General features: G+C 51.2%; 1 protein-coding gene across 1 annotated transcript; it reads right to left on the minus strand.

Moving 5' to 3' along the window:
* Positions 1-1,237: 1,237 nt before the first annotated feature.
* On the minus strand, positions 1,238-15,938 carry SGK2 (serum/glucocorticoid regulated kinase 2). The gene is made up of 12 exons (XM_069495723.1): positions 15,888-15,938; positions 14,714-14,763; positions 14,130-14,187; positions 13,883-13,966; positions 12,814-12,945; positions 11,595-11,707; positions 11,270-11,306; positions 10,221-10,307; positions 7,783-7,878; positions 6,633-6,788; positions 4,386-4,475; positions 1,238-1,470 (listed from the first exon to the last, which is right to left on the minus strand). Exons 1-12 carry the CDS (start codon positions 15,921-15,923, stop codon positions 1,306-1,308), a joined length of 1,104 nt encoding a protein of 367 aa, XP_069351824.1. The 5' UTR covers positions 15,924-15,938; the 3' UTR covers positions 1,238-1,305.
* Between the last annotated feature and the right edge of the window lie 8,490 nt (positions 15,939-24,428).

Genomic DNA, 24,428 nt, shown 5'->3' on the forward strand with positions numbered 1-24,428 from the left:
CCAGAGTGAGGGGCAGACCAGCACAAAAGTTCAATGTGAGAGTCAAATATGGCTCCAAGTCCCAGTTCTGGCCCTTATTAGCTGTTCAACCTTCAGGCAAGGAACAACTTCTCTGACCCTATTTCCTTTATTGGTAAAAAGGGGATAGTAATAATTCTATCTTAGGGTTGTTTGGATGAAAATTGGTAACAGACATTAAAAAGTCTAGCACAGAAACTGGCCAAGCTTAGGCAGGCGATCTAAAACTGATTTTGGCCAATTAAGCAAAAAAGGAGTGTGTTAAAAGCATTAAAAGCTCTTGACATTATTGGGAAAGCTAGAGAGCAAGACTTGAGGCTTCCGGGAATGACACTGCAGTGCTGGTCTGTTGAGGAAACTGCTGCTGCTGAAACTAAGTACCAATTGCTACAATTTGCATTGTTGCTATTTTTATACCAGAAACTCAGCTTTGTGGGTACTCACCACAATTAACACATGAAAGAGAGCTCCTAGTCCCTTCCCTGAGTCAAAGACTGGCACAGGTGCATCCCTGGGCCACATGCCTGGCCCTAGCTCAGGGGAGGCTGGGAGAGTCAGTATCTAGCATTTCTAGCTACTCTACCTGGAGGTAGTTACTGCCCTTCATGAAGGCTTATGAAGTAGGGTACTCCCTGAATATAGGAAGGGGTTCAGATACCAGGCAACCAACCCAAAACAAATATCCAGTACTATCCACAACAAAGAAAGACACCATCAATACGGAGATGTTGGCTAATACCCTATAAACCTGTTACATCTCTGTTATTTTACACAGTGAGATCAAAATCCAAACACTAGGAGCCATTCTGGTAAAGAGTGCTTGCTTACCTATCCAACATTCTCCCTTGCTCTCTTAGTGTCAGCTGGGTAGTCATGTGTCCAGCTAATGAGCCACGCAGCCCAGCCTCCAATCCAGGCAAGGGTGTGTGGTTAGTGAGATGTAAGCAGAAGTCACTGGTGGGGCTTCTGGGAAAGCTTTTAACAGTGCCATTTTGCTCTTCTCCCTTCCTCCTTTTTCCCTGCCCAGAACACTAAAGTGGTGGCTACAGCTCCAGTAACCATCTTGTGATATGTAGCAACCCTGATATTGGAAGCCATTGCCTCTGAGTGTCTGATGACCTGTCACACTAGCCCTGGACCTCCTAACACTATTCTTTTATGTGATGGGAAAAAAATAAACTTGTTTCTCATTCAGGTCATTGTTACTTTGCATCTCTGTTCCCAGTAGCTGAAGGTAATTCCGTACTAATACCAGCTGGCCTCAGTGGTTTCACAGGTGCTCCTCTTCTAGCAATCCAAGAGGTCGTCATCCTCCTGCGCATACGAAAATCCCAGGAATGCACTGGAGGCCCCAGAGCTGCTGGCCACAGTGTCAGGGGTGCAGCCAATGGACTTGGACACAGCTTCCTGGGTGAACTCTGGGTCAAAGTTTTTCAAGTCGGCAGGTCCTGCCTGTCAATAGAAGCCAATGATGAGAAGGGAACCCTGGGGTCTGAGCTGCCCAAAGAGCACAAAGCCTCAGAGAGGGACATCAGGCCTGTCCTCCAAGTGCTTCCTAGTCACCCGTACTTGGCTGTCACTTACCCATGCATTGACATTAATCATTTTATTCCATGTGGTTGATTCCTGGCATCCTGCTTACTCCACACCAATCTTAGCCAGTCAACATATACTTACTAAATGCCTGCCAGGCACCGTTCATGGCACTCCCTGCTTTTGTGAAGCTTACATTATGAAGGGGATAGGAGGATTGATATTGATAATAAGCATGTATGCAGATAGATAATTTAGGTTGTTGCTAGGTCCTATGAAGAAGATAACCTAGGGCAATGTGGTAGGGAGTGCCCAGGGCAGCTTGCACTACCTTGGAGGAAGACCTGTGTGGGAGATTGCAAAAATGATCACAGATTCTCCACTTCCCATCCAGAGGTGGAGTCTGTTTCTCCATCCCTTTACTATTGGTTAGCCACGTGACTTGCTTGGGTCAATGGGACATTCCCAAATGTGATGCAAGCAGAGGCCTGAAAAATGCACATTGGGAGTGGTTCTCTCTTGCTGTACTTGGAACCCTTAGGCCATCATGTGAACGAACCCAGACTAGCCTGCTGCAGAATGAGAGGCCTCAGGAAGGAGAGCTTGGCTGCCCTGGCTGCCTGCCAACTCCCAGACACAGAGTGAGGCAACTAGATCATCAGCAGCCGCTAGCTGACTACAGGCCCGAGAGAGTTCTGCAGAGACCAGCTGGCCTGGCCCAGACTAAAAACACCACATAGAATCTGAACAAAATAAAAGACTGTTGTTTTAAGCCCCTTAGTTTTGAGGAGGCTTGTTATACAGCAAGAGCCAATCGATACAGTCTCTCTCTGGACGAGGCACAGGCTATGGAGATTATGCCACCTAGGTTTTATGATGTCAGCAGGTGACCCAGCGGAAGGGTCTGAAAATATGCTTTCTTCCTGGGCTGTGGAACCAAACAGACCACGGTTTCCAGTTTCTCAAAAAGGCCACAGGGTGCGGTGGTCTCAGCCAGAGGCTTAGGCTTCTAAGACCAGATTGTGAATCATGGCTCTGGCCCTTGACCTTGTTAGTTGTGTGGCTCTAGACAAGGCGGGTTTTGTTGTTCTTTTACAAATGAAGAAAATGATGCTAAAGAAACTTAAGGTCTCCCAAGCGGTAGCTGGGAGCACCAGGAATCCACCCAGCATGCCTCACTCTAAGATCTGTGCGCTGCTGCACTGTTCCGCACCCCTGCCTGGCACTCTGTGCATCGTCCTCTCTCCAGGGCGTATGCTTGACATGCTCTTCACTATCTTTTTAAAATCCCGAGCAAAAAAACTTTTCAGGTGCCTGGACGGAGTGTATCCTATCTGACAACTGTTGTCACAAATCTGGTACTCAAAGACACGTTCATGAACAGGTATATGTTCATGAACATTACGAACACCTGGGTTTTATAAAAATGGAAATAGTGAATCCACACTGGCAGTGTGTGGAGTGCAGACTGCTTGGGCGGAGGGGGCTGGACGCTGCTGGACACCGCACCTCACAGGTGGCCGAGACGACCTCACACGTCCACCGCAAATGGGGCTCCTTTCATTCACACTGCTGCTGCTAATTAATGTTTAAAAACTAACCACCTTCACCATAAATCAAAGAAATAGAAATTAAATTAAAACAATGAGATGCCATTTTTCCCTTACCAAATTTGCAAAGCAAACAACAATAACAACAACACATGATGCTGCAGAGGGCGAGTAAGACGAGAGCGCTCCAGCAGGTGCCGCTGGTAGGAAACAGATTGTCCTCCCTTCCGCACAGTGGACAGGCAGTACGAATCCAGAACCTAAAAACGTTCACATTCTCTGACCTGGCAATTCCCCATCTGGAATCCATTCCTAAGGAAATGACCAGAACTCTGGGCAAAGATATATACTGAAAGATGTTCGTCAGCACATTATGATAGACGGAAAAAAAAAGGTAACAACCCAAAGTTCACAATTAGGAACACGGTTGAGTAAATTATGTTACCAACATAAGATTGAAATATTATGCAGCCACTACAAATTGTATTTATAAAGTTTTATATGACATATGGAAATGGTAACAGTTTTTAGCCAAAAAAACAGGGAAGCCAGACACGGTAGTGCAGGCCTATAGTCCCAGCTACTTGGGAGGCTGAGGCGGGAGGCTCACTTGAGCCCACAAATTCAAGGCTGCAGTGAGCTATGATCATGTACTGCACTCCAGCCTGGGCGACAGAGTAAGACCCAGTCATTCAAATAAATAAATAAATAAATAATTTTAAAATGGGGAGGGGGAGAGACACACACACAGACACACACACACACAGATAGGTATTATAATGTATGACCTATGTGGAAAAAAAGACACAGAGAAAAAAGACTGGAAGGAAACATGCCAGTGGTTTCTCTTGGGTAGTGAGATAATAAGCATTTCCCTGATGCTGCTTTAAACTTCTCTGCTTTACACACGTTCTACAAGGAATACATATTATTTTTGTTATCAGGAAAAAGTCTAAAAATAGAAAAAGATACAACATCTCTGTAGGGCTTGGCTCTGTCGGGGTGTGCTACATGACACAGCACTTTCAAAACCATGAAAGATCCTGTGGTGAGGGTTACCGGTGCTAACGATCAAGGACGGCAGCTGGCCCCCAAAAGTTGAGCTGGCAACCAGGACTTGCGGGTGCTAGAGCCAGTTATGCCTCAGACTTACTGTGTGGCTTTGCACAAATCCATGAGCCTCTTGGCCCCCCAGTTTTCCCATCTGCATGAAGAAAGATGGCCCATATACCAAGCTTCCACCTGCCCTGGACACCCAGAATCTGGAATGTGGGGACCTCTTACCACATTTGGGTTGAAGGGGGGAGTTAGCCTCTTGTGGTACAAGTCGTCCCAGTTTATGGGGCTGAAGAATACGTGATTCTTTATCTCGAGCTGCAGGAAGAAGGTGCTGGTTAGAAGTACCCTCCCCACAGGCGCTCCACCCCACCCCCACATTCGCCAGAACCCCAACTCTACCAGCAACTGGCTGCCAACTGGAAAGTAACTTGCAGTTCTGGCTGGTCTCCTGGGATAGGAGATCATTCCACAGCCAGGCCTCGCCCATCATCCGGAATCCAAACCCTTCTCCCCCATAGCATCTGTTTATTCCACAACTATTTACTGTGCACCTTCTCTGAGCTCCTACGTTGTCTTAGGTTTTACAGGCATGTCACTGAGCAAGACAGCGGAACCTGTTCTGGGTGGAGGAGGGGGAGGGAGAACTCCTAAGGGGTGCTTGGGGACCCTCCCCCCATTCTGCCTCAGTACATCTTGAGTCTTCCAGAATGCAACCAGAGAAATAGATCAAATCAACTCACTAAGGAAGGTTTGAGAAGTTAAACCCCAAGAAAACCTGTAGATTCCGAGAGACTCAGAATTTAGGAATTGGACCTGGGCATGATTCACCATTTCTTTCGGAATTAAAATTAATGTTGTCACCAACTTCTTCTCATTGTAGCAGGACCTTCTCTCTATCTGTGTTTCTCAAAAAATGATTCCCCAATTCCCTGTACCAGAACCCTGCAGTAGGCTGGTTAAAAAGCCAGATCTGAGAACAGATTGATAGATATTGGAGACTTGGAAGGGTGGGAGGGACTTGAGGGATAAGAAATTACCGAATGGATACAATGTACACTATTTGAGTGATGGCTACACTAAAAGCCCAGGCTAGGCCTGGGTGCAGTGGCTCTCGCCTGTAATCCCAACACTTTGGGAAGCCGAAGTGGGGAGGAACACTTGAGGCCACAAGTTCAAGACCAGCCTGGGCAATATAGCAAGACCTCGTCTCTACAAAATATAAAAATAAATAAATAAATAAAATCCAGACTTCACCACTACACAGTACATCCATGCAATGAACCTGCACTTGTATCCCCTAAATCTATACTTTAAAAAAAAAAGCCAAATCCAAAATATCTCCAGAAGAATTCCCAAGAAATTGGTAACATTGGTTGCCTCTGAACTGAGGGACCTGGGTGGCTGGAAAGACTTTTTCTAGATGTTCTTTTGTACCCTTTGAATTTTGGTCTCTGTGAATGTACATAATTTATTTTACAAGTCACACATGTTTTTTAAGATGCAAACTTCCACTTGGAAGGAAGGGACTTATCTTCATGGAAGCCCCTGTTCTTTAAGCTGGCCAGGGATAGGCAGGCAAATGCCCTAAATGTCACACTTCACAGTACGTGGCCTGCAGGACTCTTGGTACAAACATTCCACAAGCACTTACTGTGTGCTCGGCACTGGTCTAGGTGCTTTGTGTATGTTAATTCATTTAACCTTCATATTATTATAGATGGGGAAACTGAGGCTCACAGAGAGAAATTAAGCAATATGCCCAAGGTCCTGCAACTAGACACTGTATCCCAGGTGCCCAGCCTGGGATCTGGCAAGCAAGAAGTGCTCAGATATTTGTAAAAAGCAAGTCCAGTCCACTCTCTGCACAGAAGCTGGAGGAATCTTCTAAAAACTTACACTGGGTCATGCTGCTCCCCTGCTCAAACCCCGCTAAGGCTTCCCACGCTCCTCATTGCTGCCACAGGACTTTTGCATGTGCTGTGCCCTGTGTCTGGGGTGCCTTTGCCCAGCTCTATGACTGGCTCCTTCATCCTTCAAGTTTAAGCTTAATTGTCACCTCCTCAGAGAGGACCTCTCTGATCACACTGGTGTGAACCTGTCCCCCTCCCATCATTGTCTATCTCAGCTCATTGTTCATTTCCTTCCTGACATTTGTCACACTTTGTGATAAGGGTATATAATGTTTGTTTTTGTCATCCCCCCCCACACTTAATAAGGACAGAGACCCAGTCAATGGAATCCCTAGCACCATGCTCTATAACCCACACATGGCAGGCGCCCAATAAATATTGATTGACTGAGAGAACTAAAGAAAGTAGTCAGCCAGCAGCAGCAGTGAATTTCCAAATGAAATAGTTAGCAGTGCCTGGTTTTTAAAGGGCAGGAGGACACATGTTAAGGTGCTTCTGAGCTGCCTCTGCAGGAAACTGAGAGCTGCAAGAGGGGCCAATGCTGTGCTGGCAGGTCACCTACAAAGTCCGCTTTGGAGCCCAGCCTCTGCCTCTGGTCCTTGTGGAGAAGGCCCTCCAGGAGGTCGCAGGCAGCCACTGTCCGGCCCCCAGGGATCTGTAGTGGCTGGTGCAGAATGTTCTCATACATCTGGGACACGTCTTGGCTGTAGAAGGGTGGCTGGTGAGAGAGAGACAGAGAGAGAGAAAGAGAGAAAGCTGCTGGAGGATCACCCACAAGACAGCGGGAACAGGCTCAGGGAGACCTGGAGCAAGCTGGCCAGCTGGGAGGATTCCGCCAGCCCTGTGTCTTGTGCTGTGGCTCACGTGGTGGACGAGAGAGACGGGACCTTCAGGCTCCAGCACAGTGGAGAGGGTTGCTGGGAAGGCCAGCAGTCTTTCCCCACCAGTGTGAGGCTTGTGGACTTCCTGGGAGCATCCCCTGGCCCATTGCTTTCTCTCTCTCTCTCTCTCTCTCTCTAGCACTGAACATGCAGAGCAACCCCGGCCCATCTCTCTTAATCCAGCTTGTGCAACAACTTCACACTTGGCCAAGTTTTCACTTTCACTTTCATCATTTCATCCCAGTCTCATAACCGTCTTCCGAGAGAGGCTGGGATTTTTCCCACGGGAAGACAAGGCTCAGAGCAACTACGTGCACATGGCTGGGAAGAGAGCCAGGCCCCAACCGTGTTCAGGGTCCACTTCTCTTTCTTGCTGCTCTTCCTCCCACTCCTCTGCCAGCTGTTCCTCCTCCCAGCTCCCCCAGCCTGCTCCTTCATATGCACCAGGCTATGTGGGTGAAACCACCCGGAGTAAAGCAGTGTGGCCTGGGGGTTGGTTCCACAATTTATTGGGACGTGACCTCTCTTGGCCTCAGTTTCCCTCTCAGTAAACTAAAAATAACTCCATTTCCAGCAGTGTCAACCTCCAAAGGCTATTTTGAGGCACCCAAGGTGAGACAGTGTGTTGTAAACTGTAAAGTGATAAACTAACATTATTGAAAAAATATATATAATCCTCATATCACTTTGGCATCATCTCTTTTAGCCTGGAAGGAACAGACGGCTTGTTCAGCTCCCCCAGCAGAGCTGCGTAGACCACATGCGGGAGAGACTCACCCCTAGCTCACCCCAGAGCCAGATGTCCCTTACAGATGGCTACACGCCACTCACCAGGCCATGCAGCATCTCATAGAGGACTGCCCCCAAGCACCACCAGTCCACCGCCCGGTCATACGGCTCTTTACGGAGCACTTCCGGAGCCAAGTACTGAAAGAAGGAAACACACTTGTCTGAAACAAGTCGTTCAGCCTCATTTGCCCCATCTGTAAACAAGGCACTCGGAGGAAGATCGGGGAGGGCTGATGCCGCTGTGATATCCTCATGGCTCTGCACGTGTTCGTTCAGCATCCATTTGTGCAGGCCCTCTGCCATGTGTTGGGGATGTGGAAGAGATCAGGCAGGACTGCCCTGTACCAGTGTGCATGTTGTGAACCACACAAAAGTACAGCCAAGGGGTAGAGGGGCCTGCAAGCCTGGCTGTGATCCACTCACCCAGCCATAACCTTAGTTCAGGGGTAAAGGTCTATCTGGCGACTTTATTTTTGTTTAGAGGGGTGCTTTTTCTAACTAGTCTGCCCAGAGCAGGTGCCTTTTTCTGATTGCACAGAGGCATCCAATGGGCTCTCAGTGTCCTGGGTGCAGGAAAGCCCTGGGAGTACTCACAGTGCAGCAGGGACACTGATGGACAAAGTGTAAGTAAATGTGGCTCATACTTGTGCTGGAAACCTTAGTGACAGAGGACAGGGTCAGGAAAGGGGAGGTGACAGGCTGACAGATAGATGCACACCATGCGTCTATGCCCTGCACCGGGAGAGAACCTGAGGCAGAGCTTTGATTCCTGCCAAAAAAAGGACTTGCTGACCTCTTAGCCTGGCGTCTCCGCCCTTGGGAGAGGGGTCTCAGCCACAGGCAAAGCCACCCTGAGAGACTGTGTGGTTCTGGGGAAGGGCAGAGACACACAGCCCTGAGCCTTGTTGGTGTGTGGTCTCAGGCAGGTCATTTAACCTCCCAGAACCTTGGTTTCCTCAGCCATGAAATGGGGATGCAGAATCCCTCCTGGGGGCTGTTTTAAGACATGTGCTAATACAGGTGCGGGCCCTCGGACGATGGGAGCAACCTTGTCTGCGCTCCCCGGCACCACAGCAGTGCTGAGTCATGAAAAAGGTGATGTGTTGGGGCCACATGTCTCCTACACGAGCCTGGTTCCACACCATCTGCTCCCCAGCCCTAGCAGCGTCCAGGAAAGGGATAGCTGGGCTGTCAGGCAATGGGGGCCAGCTTTGTCCAGCAAACACCCCCCATATACAAACACAGACACTGGGTCCTGCTCAGAGGTGGTTCTAGGGTCCATTGGCTACCTAAGCCCCAAATGGAGGAGCCCATCAGATCCCAGACCCGGCTTTTCAAGCATATGGAGAAAACCAGAGCAGCTGCGACCTGTCCCGTGCCAGGTGGGGAGGAGCTCCCCAGTCTGCAGCCTCAGCCCTCCAACCCCCACCCTGACATCTGTCCAAGCCACTGGGGGACCCTTCAGGTCCAAAGTCCAAGATTGGTGGGAGTTCAAGGAAAGGTTTTAACTCTAGGGCTACAGGGAGGCCTTGGCAGGACAGACAGATGTGTGAATTACCGCTGAGACCTGCAAATTTTAACCCTCCAGGCTCTGAAAGAAGGTGGACCTGTGTTTTGCACTTGCAAGCCCTGATCTTAACTCTCAGGCCAGGCCCTTCTGTTGCACATGGACTTCACCCACTGGCCACACGCGGCTGTCCAACACTTAAAATGTGATTGGTCCAAACTGAGATGGGCTGTAAGTATAAAATTCATGCCAGATTTCAAAGACTTAGTTAGAAAAAAAAATAATAAAACATTTCAACAATTTTATATGATCGTATGTTGAAATGAGAATATTTTGGATATATTGGGTTAAGTAAAATATATCATTAAAATTAATTTCAACGGTCACGTTTTACTTTTTATTTATTTATTTTTTTAGAGATGGGCTCTCACGCTGTCACCCAGGCTAGAGTACATCCTTGAACGCCTAGGCTTAAGCCATCCTCCCACTTTAGTCTCCCGAGTAGTTGGAATTACAGGGTGCGTGCCACCATGCCTGGCTAATTTTTAAATTTGTTTTAGAGTCAGGGTCTTGCTATGTTGTCCAGGCTGGTCTCAAACTCCTGACCTCAAGTAATCCTCCTACCACGGCCTCCCAAAGTGCTGGGATTACAGGCATGAGCACCTGGCCTTTTTACTTTCTAAATGTGGCTGCTGAAAAATTTTAAATTGTGTGTGTGGCTTGCGTTTCTGTTTCTGTTGGATGACAGAACTGCTGTGGAGCTTCGCTGGCAGCTAGCTGGCTGGGCCTTGGCAGCCCTAGGGCTGGTGTCATTATTACACAGATGAGGAAACCAAGGCTTCGTGCACAGCCAGCTCAGGGGAAGCGCTCGAGTCAAAACAGTGAGTCCCCTCAGCTGTAACCCGTTGGCTCTAATCAGGATCTGTGGTCCCAGCCACTCTGACCTGCCCTCTCCTGGCGTGGGTACGCTTACCTCGGGGGTGCCACAGAACGTGGACGTGGTCTCCTCGGGCTCGACACCTTCCTTGCAGAGGCCAAAATCCGTCAGCACCACGTGTCCCTGAGGATGAGGGTGGGTAGGGACAGGGGGGTGGGCTAATCCAAGGGTATGGCCGGGCCTAACCCTAAAGACCAGATGCCACACCCCAGGGCAGCAGCGGTAGGATCTGATGCCCAGGCACAGGTCGGAGGCTCCACTCAGACCCAGGGCTCCCGGGGCAGCACAGGGAACACGGCATTTCACTGTCTGCTCCCAGCTCATCGTGGTCTCAGACCCACCCCTACAACAGCGGCAGCTCCAGGATGTCAGCGGGACAGCAGCCCCCCTAACAGAGGGCTGGGAACTCAGAAAGCAACCACACCTGGTGGCAGCCAGGCGGGAAGGTAGAGTGAATGGAGACTCCCAGGTTCTGCCCAGATCCGCCCTTCCAAAGCTGCCACGCCCATCCCCTGCTGCGAGGACACTGCCTTCACCCAAAGTCATGCCCTCTCCCCACATCCAGTGACCGGTCGGGTGTAGGGGCACGAAGGCCCAGCCTCTTTGCCTCAGTGTGGGACAGTCCTAAGGAGCCATCCCAGCTCAGGCCCCAGGGAGATCAGATGAGGCCGCACTTGCAACCGTGATGCACGTGAGCTTACTCCTCTACCCAATTCTGTTTTCTTCACCCCTTGAAGGTATTTTATCTCTTGAAAGTGTTCCCCAATTAACCTTCTGCTCTCACCTCACCATCTCAGGGTCTGTTTCCAGGGAGAAACAGTCTAAGGTGAAATCCACTAGCCTCCACCTGGCTCTGCCTGCCCCACACGGACCTCGCATCCACATGTCTGCACGTGCATATACACATCTACAGTCTCATGTGCACACAATGCACATACACGTGTGTACACGTGCATGGGCACACATGCACACACGTACTTGAATGTATCGTCTACCCAGATGCACGCATGTACAATGCACATACACCCATGAGCACAGACTCATGGTCAGCACACATGTGTAGCCATGTCCATACACACACCAACCTGGCAGTCCAAGAGAATGTTCTCTGGTTTCAAGTCCCTGCAGAAAATAAGAGAAAAGAGCCCTATGGTGTCTCAGCCATTTAGTGTGAGGAGAGTTGGAGACTCAGGGTCCTGGCAGGAGGACCATATGTGGAGGCTCCCAAGATGCAGAGGAAGAGCCCAGGGAGGCCGGGCACCAGGCTCTAGGACAGAGGAGCCCCCACCTCCACCCCAAACAAAGGGCCAAGGTCACTGGGATTCCATCAGGATTTAGGGGTCTGTACAACCCCTGACTGTTAGAGCAAGAGGAACCCGGGCTTGGCTCTGAGCCACAGGTACGCCTCACCTGTAAATGATGTTGAGGGAGTGCAGGTAGCCAATGGCGCTGGCCACCTCTGCAGCATAGAAGCGGGCCCGGGGCTCCAGGAACCGGCGCTCCCGCTGCAGGTGGAAGAAGAGCTGGAGGGGAGGAGGTGCGTGTGAGGAGCTCTGGGGGCTCCAGCTCCTAGAATGCAGGGCAGGGCCCCCAGGACCCCACCCTGTGCAGCTGGCCACGTCACCCCTCTCTGAGCTGCCATATATTCCTACCAAACAGAACGTGCTGGCCCCTGCCCCACACAGCAGTCCTGGCTGTCCTGGCAGCAGAAGAGATTAATTAGCATCAGTTAAACACCTACTGTGTTCCAGGCTCCCAGTCAGGCCCTTTTACATCTCTTAGTTCATTTAATCGTCACAACAACCTTCAAGGTACAAATATCATGCCAGTTTCATGTAAGAGGAAGCTGGCAGGGGTCAGAATGGTTAGGTGACTTGCCCAAGGTCACGTAGCTTGTAATTGGCAGAGCTGAGATTTGAACCTGGGTGGTTCAGAGATGTGCTTTTCCTCCAACCCAGGCAGTAAGATGATTATGGCAGTCAAACCGAGCCCAGGTGAGACGTACCTGGGGGCCAACCGCTTTAGTCTACTTTGCGGGCATGGAAAGCGCTTCGCTTAGGGATGCAGGACAAAAACTCCCGTGGGCATCAGACTGAAAGGCACGAGGTCACTCAGGCTAAATCTGGGGTCACAGAGTGGAGCCCCCCAGACTTTGCCATCTTGCTCTGACAGATCGAGTGAAGTCCAGGAGAGCGCCCTGCTTGTCCCAGCTGGGCTTCTGGGTCACCAGGTGGCCTCGGGTCTCTGTTTACCACAGTGACAGGTCAATCCCACCCTGTGGCCTGTGGCATAAAATGGCAGCACTGGGCATCCTGACCACAGAGCGCCTCTTGGCCTTGACCTTTCCCAGGTCTGTCAAAGGGAGTCTGTGGGCAGCCTGGGTGAAGGAGCCAAGAAAGCGCCATGGGAGCCCGACAGACCTGCATCCACGTCCCGCCTCCACCAGGTATAGGCTGGGTGGCCTTGAGTGAGTGATTCACTCCCTAAGCCTCCGTTTCTTCAGCTACAAAATGTGTCTGTTGCAAGGATGAGCTGAGATCATTCCAGAACTTTCACGCAGTGGGCATGTGGTTTGGATAGCTCCCAGCCAAGAGCCGGCCCAGGGAAGCCTCCCTTCCGGCCCACTCACCTCTCCCCCATTGACATAGTCCAGCACAAAGTAGAGCTTCTCAGGCGTCTGGAAGGAGTAGCGCAGGCCCACGAGGAAGGGGTGCCGCACATTCTTCAGAAGCACACTGCGCTCTGCCATGATGTGGCCCTGCTGTGGAGTCACACAGACAGGGGGCCATGTCACAGCCCCCCACAGCTCCTGGCATAGCCCACACAGCCTTGCTGGTGGGAGTTGTCCTGCCCAGGACTTTCTCATGCCCCTGCTCAAACACCCATTATGGCTCCCTACTGCCCTCAGAGCCAGGCCCAGGCTACTTGCCTAATATTCAGGGCTCAGTGTGGTCAGCCTCACCCCCAGCCCCTCCATGTGGGTGCAGCTCCAGTCCCTGGAGCTGCCGCCCCCAGGGTGAAAAGCAAAGCATATATGATGATGACATAAATGAGTCCCAAGGAGAACCTCTGACAGAAAAGAAGCCCAGCATGATCCACATTCATGCCTTTGCTCGTGCTGTTTCCCCTGCCTGGACGTCCTACCCTCTTCTCACACCATTGAAATCCTACCCTCAAGGCCAGCTGCAAGGCAGCCTTCCTCCGGAAGACCTCCTCTTCCCACCCTGACGATGTCCTTGTTAACATTAATCACTCTCTTTCCTGAGTCCCCTGACTGCACAGTCAGTCCTCTCTCTGGGCCTGCTCTGTCCTATTCATGGGGCTGGCTGTTACAGGGACTAGAGTCAATGGAGGCGTCAAGCAATCCAGGCTGGCCTTGGCTTGCAGGGCCTTTGGAGAGTATAGCACACGACCCCACACTGCACCGCTGGTGAGCCTGGCACCTGCAGAGGGCAGAAGACTTGTCCACTTGGGGCCTGTATTTCCCAGGGGAAGGCAGAGGCCGGGACAGGTCTTCCTGAAGGCCCTATGGGTGAGGTGGCTTAGCCTCCTGGGCATCGCCTTTCCCCCACCTGCCACTGTGACCACCTCTGTACCCACACTCAAGGACCCTCAGAGGTTGGACCCATCTTTGGAAGCCACCCTAGGCTGGGGGTGGAGAAGCAGGAGAGGAAATGTCTGTGCCTAAGCTCTGGTACCTCTTTCTTCTTTAAGATGGATTTTTTCTGCAGCACCTTCACTGCATAGAAGGTCCCGTCGGACTTGTGCTTGGCCAGCAGGACCTGAGCAGAAGCATAAATGCAAGGCCTTGTGGGTGACTTTGGACTTCCCGACGGTATAGGGCTTCCTGCTAACCCCGCTTCCATCTGCAGGTGTGTGGCAGGCAGGGGCTGAAGGAGGCACAGCAGGGAGACCCTGGTCCCCCACCCTCCTCAAGTCATTCACCTTCCCGTAGTTCCCTTTGCCAATGACTTTGAGAAAGTCGAAGTCCGTGGGCCTGGCACTGAAGGAAGAGGGAAAACTCTGATCAGCACTGTCGAGCTCCAGAAACCTGGCACCCAAGAACAAAGCCTGGCTTCTCTTTATCTGTAGAGCTGGGAAATGCAAGGAGCCTTCCAGGAGCCACTTGCCCTTTCCCTTGAAGAACGCCAGATTCTCCCAGCCAAGAGAAGGCTTGTAAGACTCACCCCTGCCCCAGGGGAGCTCACATTCAAGTTAACAACAGGCCAGGTGGAGATAAAACCAGACGCCCTGCAGAAAAGGCGGGGATCTGGCCCCCAAAACCCTGAGAAGGGCCTCAAGGGTGGGAGTTGCTAACAATGCAGACATTTGGGGGGCACCGCAGGCAGTGGGGTCAGCAACGGGAAAGGCTGGGGAATTCATGGGAGGTAAAGCTGGGGGACTGTCCTGGGCCCAGATGGTAGAGGGTCTTGAACACTAGACCAGAGAACTTGGATTCTATTCTCAGGCTGCGGAGCCAGGTATGAGGGGAGCCAGGTAGGAAAGTTGCCTGAGAGACCCAAACTCACTTTGGGTTGGCTGAAGGCCCCAGGTGGACGTTCCCATTGGCCCTGGAGGGCTAAAGACAGTAAAGAAAGGGTTGATTAAGATCAGCAAGACCCTCCTCCCTGGCCCCCTCCCTTTCCCCCCTTGCCTGGGCCCTGATCCCTTCTCCAGCAACTCTACTAGGCTTCCTTCCTTTTCTCCTTCCTTCCTTGTTCCTTTCCACCCGTCTACCCACCCACCTACCCACCCATCCACCCCACCATCCACCACCCATCCACCATCTTCCCTCCTTTGCACAACAGCCTTGGGGGGCTGCTGGCTGTTGGGCCAATTGCACAGGTGAGGAAACAGGCCCAGAGAGTTGTCCAAGGTCTCACGGGCAACCGGGCTGGGATTGGGACCCAGGTGTCCTCAACACCAAGCCCATGACTTTTCTACACCATCGACTTTTTCTTTTCTTTTTTTTTACCAACCATATAATTCCAAAGGTTCAGATTCTTTTTAATATAATACTTTTTTCACAGTGCAAGCTGTCCATATCTGAATTAAATATTTGTTATTCTATTTTTTTAAAGTTGTTTCTAACATTCTGACAGGATTATCCTTTAACTTAGATCCTAAGAAGTACGAAAGAACATCTTGGTTCCTCAAAGAAAGAAGCCCATCTATTTTTTTTTTTGTTGGCAGAGTCCCACTCTGTCACCCTGGCTAGAGTGCTGTGGCGTCAGTCTAGCTCACAGCAACCTCAAACTCCTGAGCTTAAGTGATCCTTCTGCCTCAGCCTCCTGAGTAGCTGGGACTACAGGCATGCACCACCATGCCTGGCTGATTTTTTTCTATATACTTTTAGTTGTCCAGCTAATTTCTTTCAATTTTTTTTTAGTAGAGACAGGGTCTTGCTCTTGCTCAGGCTGGTCTCGAATTCCTGAGCTCAAACAATCTGCCCTCCTCGGCCTCCCAGAGTGCCAGGATTACAGGTGTGAGCCACCTCGCCCGGCCTATTTCTTGAAGCCCTTACTCACATCTCTTCTTTCTTTACCCCGTGAGAGGCCCAATCCTGTGTGCTCACGGTGGCCCCTGTTGGCCCCCAGTCCTGGCCTGGGACAGCCCGTGGGACTGGCTGGTGTCTCTACAGATCCTCAGCTTTGGGAGGAAGCGGAGCCCCTGGTGACGGGTGGGGGACCAAGAGCCACTCACCTGTGGACTGGGGGCCCTGGCCAGGCTAGAGTCCATTCTGTGGCAGTGATCAGGTGGGGTCTCTGGGGGCACAGGGAACAGCAGGCATGAGAGAGCTGGTGTTGGTGGGTTAACGTGACCCCTCCAGGACTTCAGGCACCACTGTCCTCTCAGTCCTCCCCAACCCCTGCACCTGCCACAGCCCAAGCATCTCCTACGCCAGGGGCCAGCAACCCCTGCATGGATGGGACAAGGAGTGACAGCTCCTGGACCCAACCTCTCTAACCAAAGATAGCAGGAGGGCGGGAGGGGCACGGCCCCTCCCAGGCTGAGTCTTTTCAAGAACTGGGGACATCCAGGGCAGCAAGACCCCTGTGAGCTGGGGCAACTCCAGGAGTCCGGCATGGCCAGGGCTGGAAGGACCCTTGCAGGGCATAAAGTCTGACCCCTTGCCCTCACTTCACAGGTGGGGAGCCTTAGGCCTAGTAAAGGACTTTCCTAGGGCCACACAATATGTGGGGGGCAGGCTAGGCTCCCCGACTTCCACACAGGCACGTTGGCAACCCTGAATTACTGCGAACAGTCCCAGCTGGGCTCCGTGTTGACTATGACTTCCTTGCCACAGGGAATGGAAGCTGACCTGGGGGCCTTGGGCCAGAGCCACAGAGTGACCCAAGACTGGCCAGGGTCTATCTGAGGTCAAACAGCAGAGGGTGTGACCAGCTGCTCTATGCAGCCGGGAGCACAGTGTCTTCCCTGCCCACTGCCCCCAACTCTAGTGGAGGAGGCCAGGCTGCCCAGATCCTGGCTCAGAGTATTTGGGGTCCCATAGCCTCATCCCTGCTTGGAAGGCCAAGGCCAAGAGCAGAGATCTCATCTGAGAGCCCACTTACTCGCAGGGGCTGCTGGGCACTGTGCATCCCAAGACCACAGGCTTGGCCCACTGTGGGGCCTGGGCTGCAGCCCAGCCTCTCTGGCTAGAGACCGCCCATCTTTACAAGGGGGTTCCTAGATGCACCCCCACATGGCTTCCTTGGGAACTGAGAAAGTGAAGGGCACGGGAAGGGATCCCCCCCGCCAAGCCCTAAGAGAGCAAGCTGTAGAACTGCCGAATAGGGCGTGCAGCCTGGCTCCAGCCATTGCCATCGGCCTGAGCTCCTGCACACCGCCCACCACTCTGCCACACCCTCTCCTGGGCTGACCCTGATGGCCTGCTGCCAGGCCCTGCCCTCCCTGGCCCCATGTACCTGCACAGCCTGAGAAGCCTCTGGGAGAACCAGCAGTTGGAGCTGAAGACAGGCAGTGGACAAGAGAGCCTCTCTCTGTTTTCCCAACAAGGGCCGAAGTGTCCGTGCCTGGTGCCGGCCTGGCCCCAGCACAGAGCTCGCAGCTCCCGGCAGCCGCGAGGGGGCTGGCTGACGTCACCCGGGATCCAGCAGCGCTTAAGAGAGGACCGGAGACCTCTGTTCCCTGGGGGACGTCATCTCCCCTGAGGGGTGGGCTGGAGGGGGTGGGCAGCAGCCCCAGGAGAGCCCTGGAGATGCTGGGGCTTGTTAGAATGTGTGTGACTGTGCAGGCCAGGGTGTGTGTGGTGTGCGGTGTGCGTGTGCCAGAGTGGCGTGCATAGATGTGCTTCAGTGCGTCTGGTGTGTCAGTGCGGCTCCGTACTCCAGGTATTTATGTCGGTGTGTGAGTTTGTATAGAAGACTGCAGGTATGTGTCAGTGTGACCACGTTTGTACTTTTATGTCAGTGTATGTGCACAGTGACTGTGCATCGTTGTGTTTCTCAGCATATGTAGTGTGACAGACCTACACACAAACCACATTGTTCGTACACAGGTGCGTCACGGTGTGTCTGTGTTCATATTGGCGTATATCAGTAAATTTCTGTGTGAGTGGGTGCGTGTGCATGTGTAGGGGCCTGTCTGTAAGAAGACATGATAAGAAGGCCTGGGAAAGACCATCTGGGATGAAGACGAGGTCCCACAGACCTCGGCCCTGGTGACTGAGAGCCCTCCATCACCCTAGACCTGCAGATGTTTCAGAGGAACCAGGAGCCTGGAGTCTGGCTGAGTCCGGCTGCCTTGGTCTTTGACTGCTGAGCACGTGGCCCTTCAGGCCTTTCCCTGTTGGCCCCTGAAGGCCTCTGGCCCCGTCCTCAGGGCAGGCCCAGTTGGCCCACAGCTCTCCTGCGGTGTAAGAAGCAGGGTCCCAGCGGGCACTCTGACTCATGAAGGCCTTGCTGACTAGAGCAGTCACTAGGGACTCACGGGGACCCTTCCTCTCCCCAGGAACTTAAAGAGGTGGGCAGGTGTTCTAGGGAATGAAGGATTTGATGGGCCTAACACAGCCTCTGCCCTTCTAGAACTTTCGGGGTCGCTACACCACTCCAGGAGGAGGACCCATGGGGCTGGGGCCAAGGGGGCTGGTCAGGGTGGGAATTGAGCCAAGTAGCCTCAGGGGTGCTTTGCAGGCTCTGAAATGCAGGGGACCTGGAGGTGCTGGTCAAAGGACACCTGAGTGAACAATGTCAGAGCCTTCTATCTTTCAGCAAAACAGAAATGTTGACCAAAACACGATCAGCAGGATGTCATGTTGACAAAATACACACCCAGAACAAGGACATTTCTTTTCAAAAACAAGACCCTGATGGGGCCTTCATTCAGCAGCACAATTTATAACAGCAAATGATAGTGATAACAGTCACCTGAATGTCCCACCACAGGCCACTTCAGAATACCTGCGGCTGTAACAGCCCTCCCTCGTGACCCCACACCGTGTCCACATACTCTCCTATTCCTCTGTTCCCCTTTTCAGTTAAACTTCTTGGAAGAGTTGTCTGGACTCTTCATCTCCACTCCTCTCCCTTTTCTCTTTTGAGCCCATTGCAGAAGCTTTCATCCCAACACTCCCATGAAACGGTGGACCAGTGACCTTCACGTGACAAAGCCAGTGATGCATTCTTCATCCTCATCTTACTCAGCTTCTCTAAGGGATCTGGCACACTCACTTCACCCACTTGGCCTTGGAAGCTCCTGGCTTTCCTTCTAGCCCACTGACTGCTTGCTCCACCTCTTGTGCTGGGATCTTCTCCTTTTTTAAATCCTTAAACACGGGCCTATCCCAGGGCTTGGTCCTTGGACCTCTATCTACATTTGTCCCCTAGTTGATTGCAACCAGTTTAATGGCTTAACCAACCATACTCCACAGTTCCCAAATTTATCTCTCTAGTTCCAATTCACTCCTGAACTCTGGACTTACATATCCAACTGCTTCCTTGACAATTCACCAGTTAGATTTCTAGTGACATCTCAGTCTTCACATGTCCAAAACAAAGGCTTTGTAGGCCTGGCTCGGTGGCTCACACCTGTAATCCTAGCACTCTGGGAGGCCAAGGCGGGAGGATCACTGAAGGTCAGAAGTTCGAGACCAGACCAGCCTGAGCAAGAGCTAGACCCCCGTCTCTACTAAAAACAGAAAAAATTAGCTGGGCATGGTGGTGCATGCCTGTAGTCCTAGCTACTTGGGAGGCTGAGGCAGGAGGATCGCTTGAGCCTAGGAATTTGAGGTTGCTGTGAGCTAGGCTGACGCCACGGCACTCTAGCCCGGGTAACAGAGTGAGATTCTGTCTCAAAAAGAAAACAAAACAAAAAACAAAGGTTTTCCCTCACATTCCTTCCAGTCTTCCCCAGCCTGCTCCTCCCTCAGTTTTCTAGCTAAGTAACGGCACTACCCACTGCTCACAAGTTCAAGCCAGCAACTTGGAATTCATTCTAGAAACCCTGTACCCTCACCCCACCTGCACTCCATTGTGAGATCCCATGCAAACCACTGATGCTCACCACCATTGCTGCTGCAGCACCCTGCCTGGGCTTCCTTCCTCACTTGCATGGATTATTGCAATAGATTTTCACTGACTCCCTGCTTCTCTATTCTCTTTTTTTAAAAAAAATTGTTTAGAGACAGGATCTCACTATGCTGTCCAGGCTGGTCTCAAACTCCTGGGCTCCAGCGATCCTCCTGCTTCAGCCTCCCGAGTAGCTGGGACTACAGGCACGAGCCACCGCACGCAGCTCCTGCTCCTATATTTACCCACTATAGTCTTTCTCCACTGAAAGCCAGGGTGAGTCTTTTAAAATGTAAATCATATCATGTGTCTTGGTAGCTCACAAAGTCCAGCCTCCATCAGCCCCTTCCTGACTGCCCTCGGCCTCTCTGGCATTCTCTTACTGTCCTTTGAACATATAAAAGTGCCCTCTGGCCTCCAACTCCTCGCACTTCCTCTTCCTTCTGACTAGAACACTCTTCCCCAGGCATCTGTATGGCTGGTTTCCAGTAACATCACAGAGGTCTCTGCCTAAACGTCCCCTCTTGGAGAGGCTTGCACTGATTACAGGTGACAGGTCATCCCGGTTTGCCTGGGACTTGGGGGTTTCAATGCTAACACCGGCATAGTCCTGGGCAAACCAGGATGGGCAGTCACTTTACAATGCCGGTCCTGCTCATTCCATACGCATTTCTTCTGCTTTTTATTTTACTTTGTAGCACTTATCAGTCTCTGATGCCTTTTATACAGCTATTTGGTTTTGTCTCAAACTAGAACATCACTCCATGAGGGCTGCTATTGAATCGCCAGCACCTAGCACAGGGCCTGAAATGCAGTAGGTGCTGAGTACATATTTGACTAATGAACCAAGAAATGAATTGATAAATTTCGGTGCATATACCAGATGGAAAATCACACAACCAAAAAAATGATATATAAACCTACACAAATCAAACAGGAACATATACATGATATAATGTCAAGCAAAAAAGCAAGTTTCAAAATGGTAGGTGTACTAGGAATACCAATTCTGTAAAAGAAAACAAAGACACACATGCACATATACATTGTGTGTATAGCCACAGACACACACAAAAAAGGCTGGAGGATCACGCCTCCAGGCAACATGGGTTCTTGGGTTAGGTTATTTTTTATTTCTATGATATCTTTATACTATGGTGTAAAATTTTTCAGGACATTGCTGTGCAGTTAATATTTCAGTACAAACTCCTAGTGGGAACTTAGGCATGCCCAGGGCCCATCACTACCCTCTCCCATCACCTTGACTGTGACCCACACCTGTGCAGCTTTCAGTTCCTGAGGCTTTCTTCTCTCTTGCACCACTGCTTTCTGATTTTTCTGGCCAAAGGCTGGGCATCAATATCTTCTCCTAACTCTTCAGACCTATGGAGGCCCCATGTGAACTCCCAAGGGGGCACCCAAGCCCCTCCATAAGCCCTCAAGCCTGTCCCTCCCCTAACTTACTGCAGCCTACACGTGTCTCTCTGTCCCATCACTACATGGACCTGCTTACTTCTCCCTGGACCTGCTGCATGGGGTGGGGAGCAGTGGTGTCACGCAGTTCTCTCTCCTTGAGAGAGAGCTCAAGGAGAGTTGGAACACTCCCCCAACCAACCTGGTCTGCTGGGCTAACCCTTTCGTCTGATCTCATTTGGCTTCCCTGGAAGCCAGACCACCTCCTGATCCCATGACCCCCTCTTCTGTTGTTGCACCTGTCTTCACTCCACCTGCTGGCCCAGTCCAAAGTGCCAGCTTGATCTTACTTTGTTGCTACAACCCCCTGGGACAGGAACTATCATCATCCCTGTCTTGAGGAAGAGAAAACTGAGGCATGGAGATGGGAAGTGACATGATCAAGACACATAGTTAATAAATGACATAATTAGGATTTGAACCCAGGCAGCCTGACTCCAGAGCCCAAGGCCTGGAATTTCAGGAAGAAGTTAGAAAGTTAGGAAGGAACGCAGTTAGTGGGGAGTGAGGATGTAAGTTGGTTAGTTAAGGAGGAAGAAATTTAGGCAGCTGAGAAAGCAGAGTTGGTTGGGAGGGAAGGAAACAAAGGAGGGAAAGGGGACAGAAGACAGTCAGGAAGAAAGGAAGGAAAGAAAGTAGGTAGTTAGGAAAAAGGTTGGCTAGGTAACTAGTTAGTCAATTTGGCAGACCAATAGGCTAGCAGGCAGGTGTCCTGCTCACAGGTGAGCCTCTCACCTGAAAGCTCTGAGTCCAGCTAAGGTCCTGGGGAGCAGCCTCAACCACAACTCTGCCCTCCGCTCTCTCTGCATGGTCCTCTGACCTGAAACCCAATTCTGCCGTGCACAGCAAGCTTCCCAGTCAGTAGCGACCTGTCACCCATTCGCCCAGTCTCCCAAACCGGCTCAAGTTCAACGTCCCAGCCCTGCCAGCTGAGAGCTGGCTTCAGAGCCCTCTGGTTACTAATTAACCACGGGACCTGGATTACCATGCTGGCTGCACCCACTGGCTTCTGGACAGCCCTGCCCTAGGGACCCTCTGAACTTCTAAAAGCTCCTGCACAACTTAAGTCGTGTGACCTTGGGCAGGTGACTTCAGTTCTCCGAGCCTCCTGTGAATCAGGATGATGGTGTGTGTTCTGCCTCCAGGGAGGGTCTGTGACGCCCCTTTCAACACTGGAATCACCCCACCCTCTCAAGGTCCAGCGCAAATGCTGACTCTTCCACACAGCCCTCCCTGACTCCACCCGCTGAATCACCTTCCCTTTCCCTTAGAACCTGGAGAGCTGGCAAGCGAAGGGCCTGTCTCACACAACTCTCTTCTCCACCCCTCCCCTGATGGGGCCACCGCCCTCTCTGTTTAGCCCTTTCAAGGACCCTTCCAGGGATGGGCAGCTCATTCCCTCCCGAGCCAGCCTCTGGCATCCTGTTGTGTTGGGCCAAAGGCTGCCACCCAGAGCTCATCTGCTCTGGCCCTGCCCTGGGAGGAGAGTCACAGCTGAGCTGAAACCCATGCCCCGCTCTGCCCTGCAGAAAGCCGGGGATCAGGGACCAGAGCTCAGCTTGCCCCTGCGAGCACGGAAGGAAGGCTTTGTCATGGTGGACCCAAAGCTGCCCTGGGTTCTAACTCAGGGCAGAGGCAGGGCCTGGCCCACCGGACAGGTGAGAAAAGCTCTGCCCAGTGATCCCTCCCCAGTAGGCACCTCAGAGCCTGACTTTCGTACTGCTGCTTCCATTCCCTTTTTAAAATCAATTAATTCAAAATACTAAGAGGGTACAAATGTTTTTGTTACGTGGACACCTTTTATAATGCTTAAGTTGGGGCTTTTAGTGTGCCTATCACCCGAATAGTGTTCATGTACCTGGTAGGATTTTACTCCTCCCCTCCTCTGCCCCTCCCCTTCTTGATTTCCAATGACCTTTGCATCTCTTTGTGCCCATGTGTGCCCATCGATTAGCTCCCAGTTATTAGAGAGCAGAGAGTAGGTGTGATGTTTGTTTTTCCATTCCTAGGATACTTCACTTAGGATAATGGTCTCTAGTTCCATCCAAGTTGCTGCAAAAGACATTATTTCAATCCATTGCCTTTTCATTGAACTGTCTACAACTTTCCAGTCATTCTAATGCCTTAAAAGCAGGTTGCTGTAATGTGCTCCAGAGGCGCCTGTATGGCCACACTCCCCACCTCCACCAACACACACGTGAGTCAGCATGTGTCTGGCCCCCACCCAGAGAGTGGTGGCAGCCCAAGTGCACAGAGCAAATCAGAGCGGCGCCCAGGGTCCTGCCCCTCTCCAGAGCTCCTGCTGCTACTGCTCCACCAAGCTCCTCCTCCCCTCCCAGCGCTGGTTTAAAAAAAACCCCACACAATGGTACTGATTGCATAAAGTGCAATCAAAGAATTTCAACTTACAGAAGAATGTCAAGTAAAAAGTGAAAGCTGTTTTTTGCACCCTTCCTTGCTCTTTTCCTGCTGTGACCATGGGTCCAGTCATCATCTGTGGCGTATGTATCATGCTCTGTAAACCTGTATCTTGCTCTTACCCTATAATCCTATCCTTCTCTCAACAAATCTCATTTTCCTGCAAATACTAGGCAGACACTAGGTTGGAAACACTCAAGCTGTCTCTGTACCTCACTTCCACTTTCTGTCCAGAAATAGTGCCTGCCCATGTTGGGGAATGGAATTCTCTGAACCTATTTGGGTCTGAGGGCTGCCCAATTCTTTAATTGTACTTTTGTTCAATTAAACTCTGTTAAATTAAAAAGGAAAAAAAGTGAAAGCTTCCCCTCCAGCCCATCTTCAACCTCATTTCCAGAGGTAGCTGCTGTTAACTAAAGGGTGACAGTTCTTGCAGACGTTTGTCTATGTTCTACTCTACGTACCTGCAGATATTTTTTCCAGAAAACCAGCCATACTATATATATTGCTCAGCAATTCACTTTTTTCCCTCACATATATCTTTTCATGTCACGTAGAAAGATTCAACTTTTTTTTTTTCTTCTTAGCAGCTTCATCATACTGCATACATGGTGTGGGGTTAATTTCGCTATCCCTATCCCTTATTCTCTGTTCCTTTGCTGATGGACATTTAGGCTGTTACCAGTTTCACGATACTTCCAAGGCTGCAGAGAACATCTTTGTGTTAATATCCTGTGGCCCTATGCTAGTATTTCTGTCTGATAAACTCTTATTAAGCGAGAGTGCTAGGTTAATTTTGACCTATCTACCAAGTTATTACAAA

This window comes from Eulemur rufifrons, chromosome 20 (assembly GCF_041146395.1).
Source record: "Eulemur rufifrons isolate Redbay chromosome 20, OSU_ERuf_1, whole genome shotgun sequence".
Taxonomy (NCBI): Eukaryota; Metazoa; Chordata; class Mammalia; order Primates; family Lemuridae; genus Eulemur; species Eulemur rufifrons.

Bases quoted from the DNA above. Each gene is read 5' to 3' on its own strand.
- SGK2 (XM_069495723.1), bottom strand. From the start codon at position 15,923: ATGGACTCTAGCCTGGCCAGGGCCCCCAGTCCACAG. The intron at 11,708-12,813 runs GTGAGTGGGCCG...CCTCCCCTCCAG, and splicing joins ACTATGTCAATGGGGGAGAG to CTCTTCTTCCACCTGCAGCG. The intron at 6,789-7,782 runs GTGAGTGGCGTG...CTCTCTCACCAG, and splicing joins ATGAGATGCTGCATGGCCTG to CCACCCTTCTACAGCCAAGA.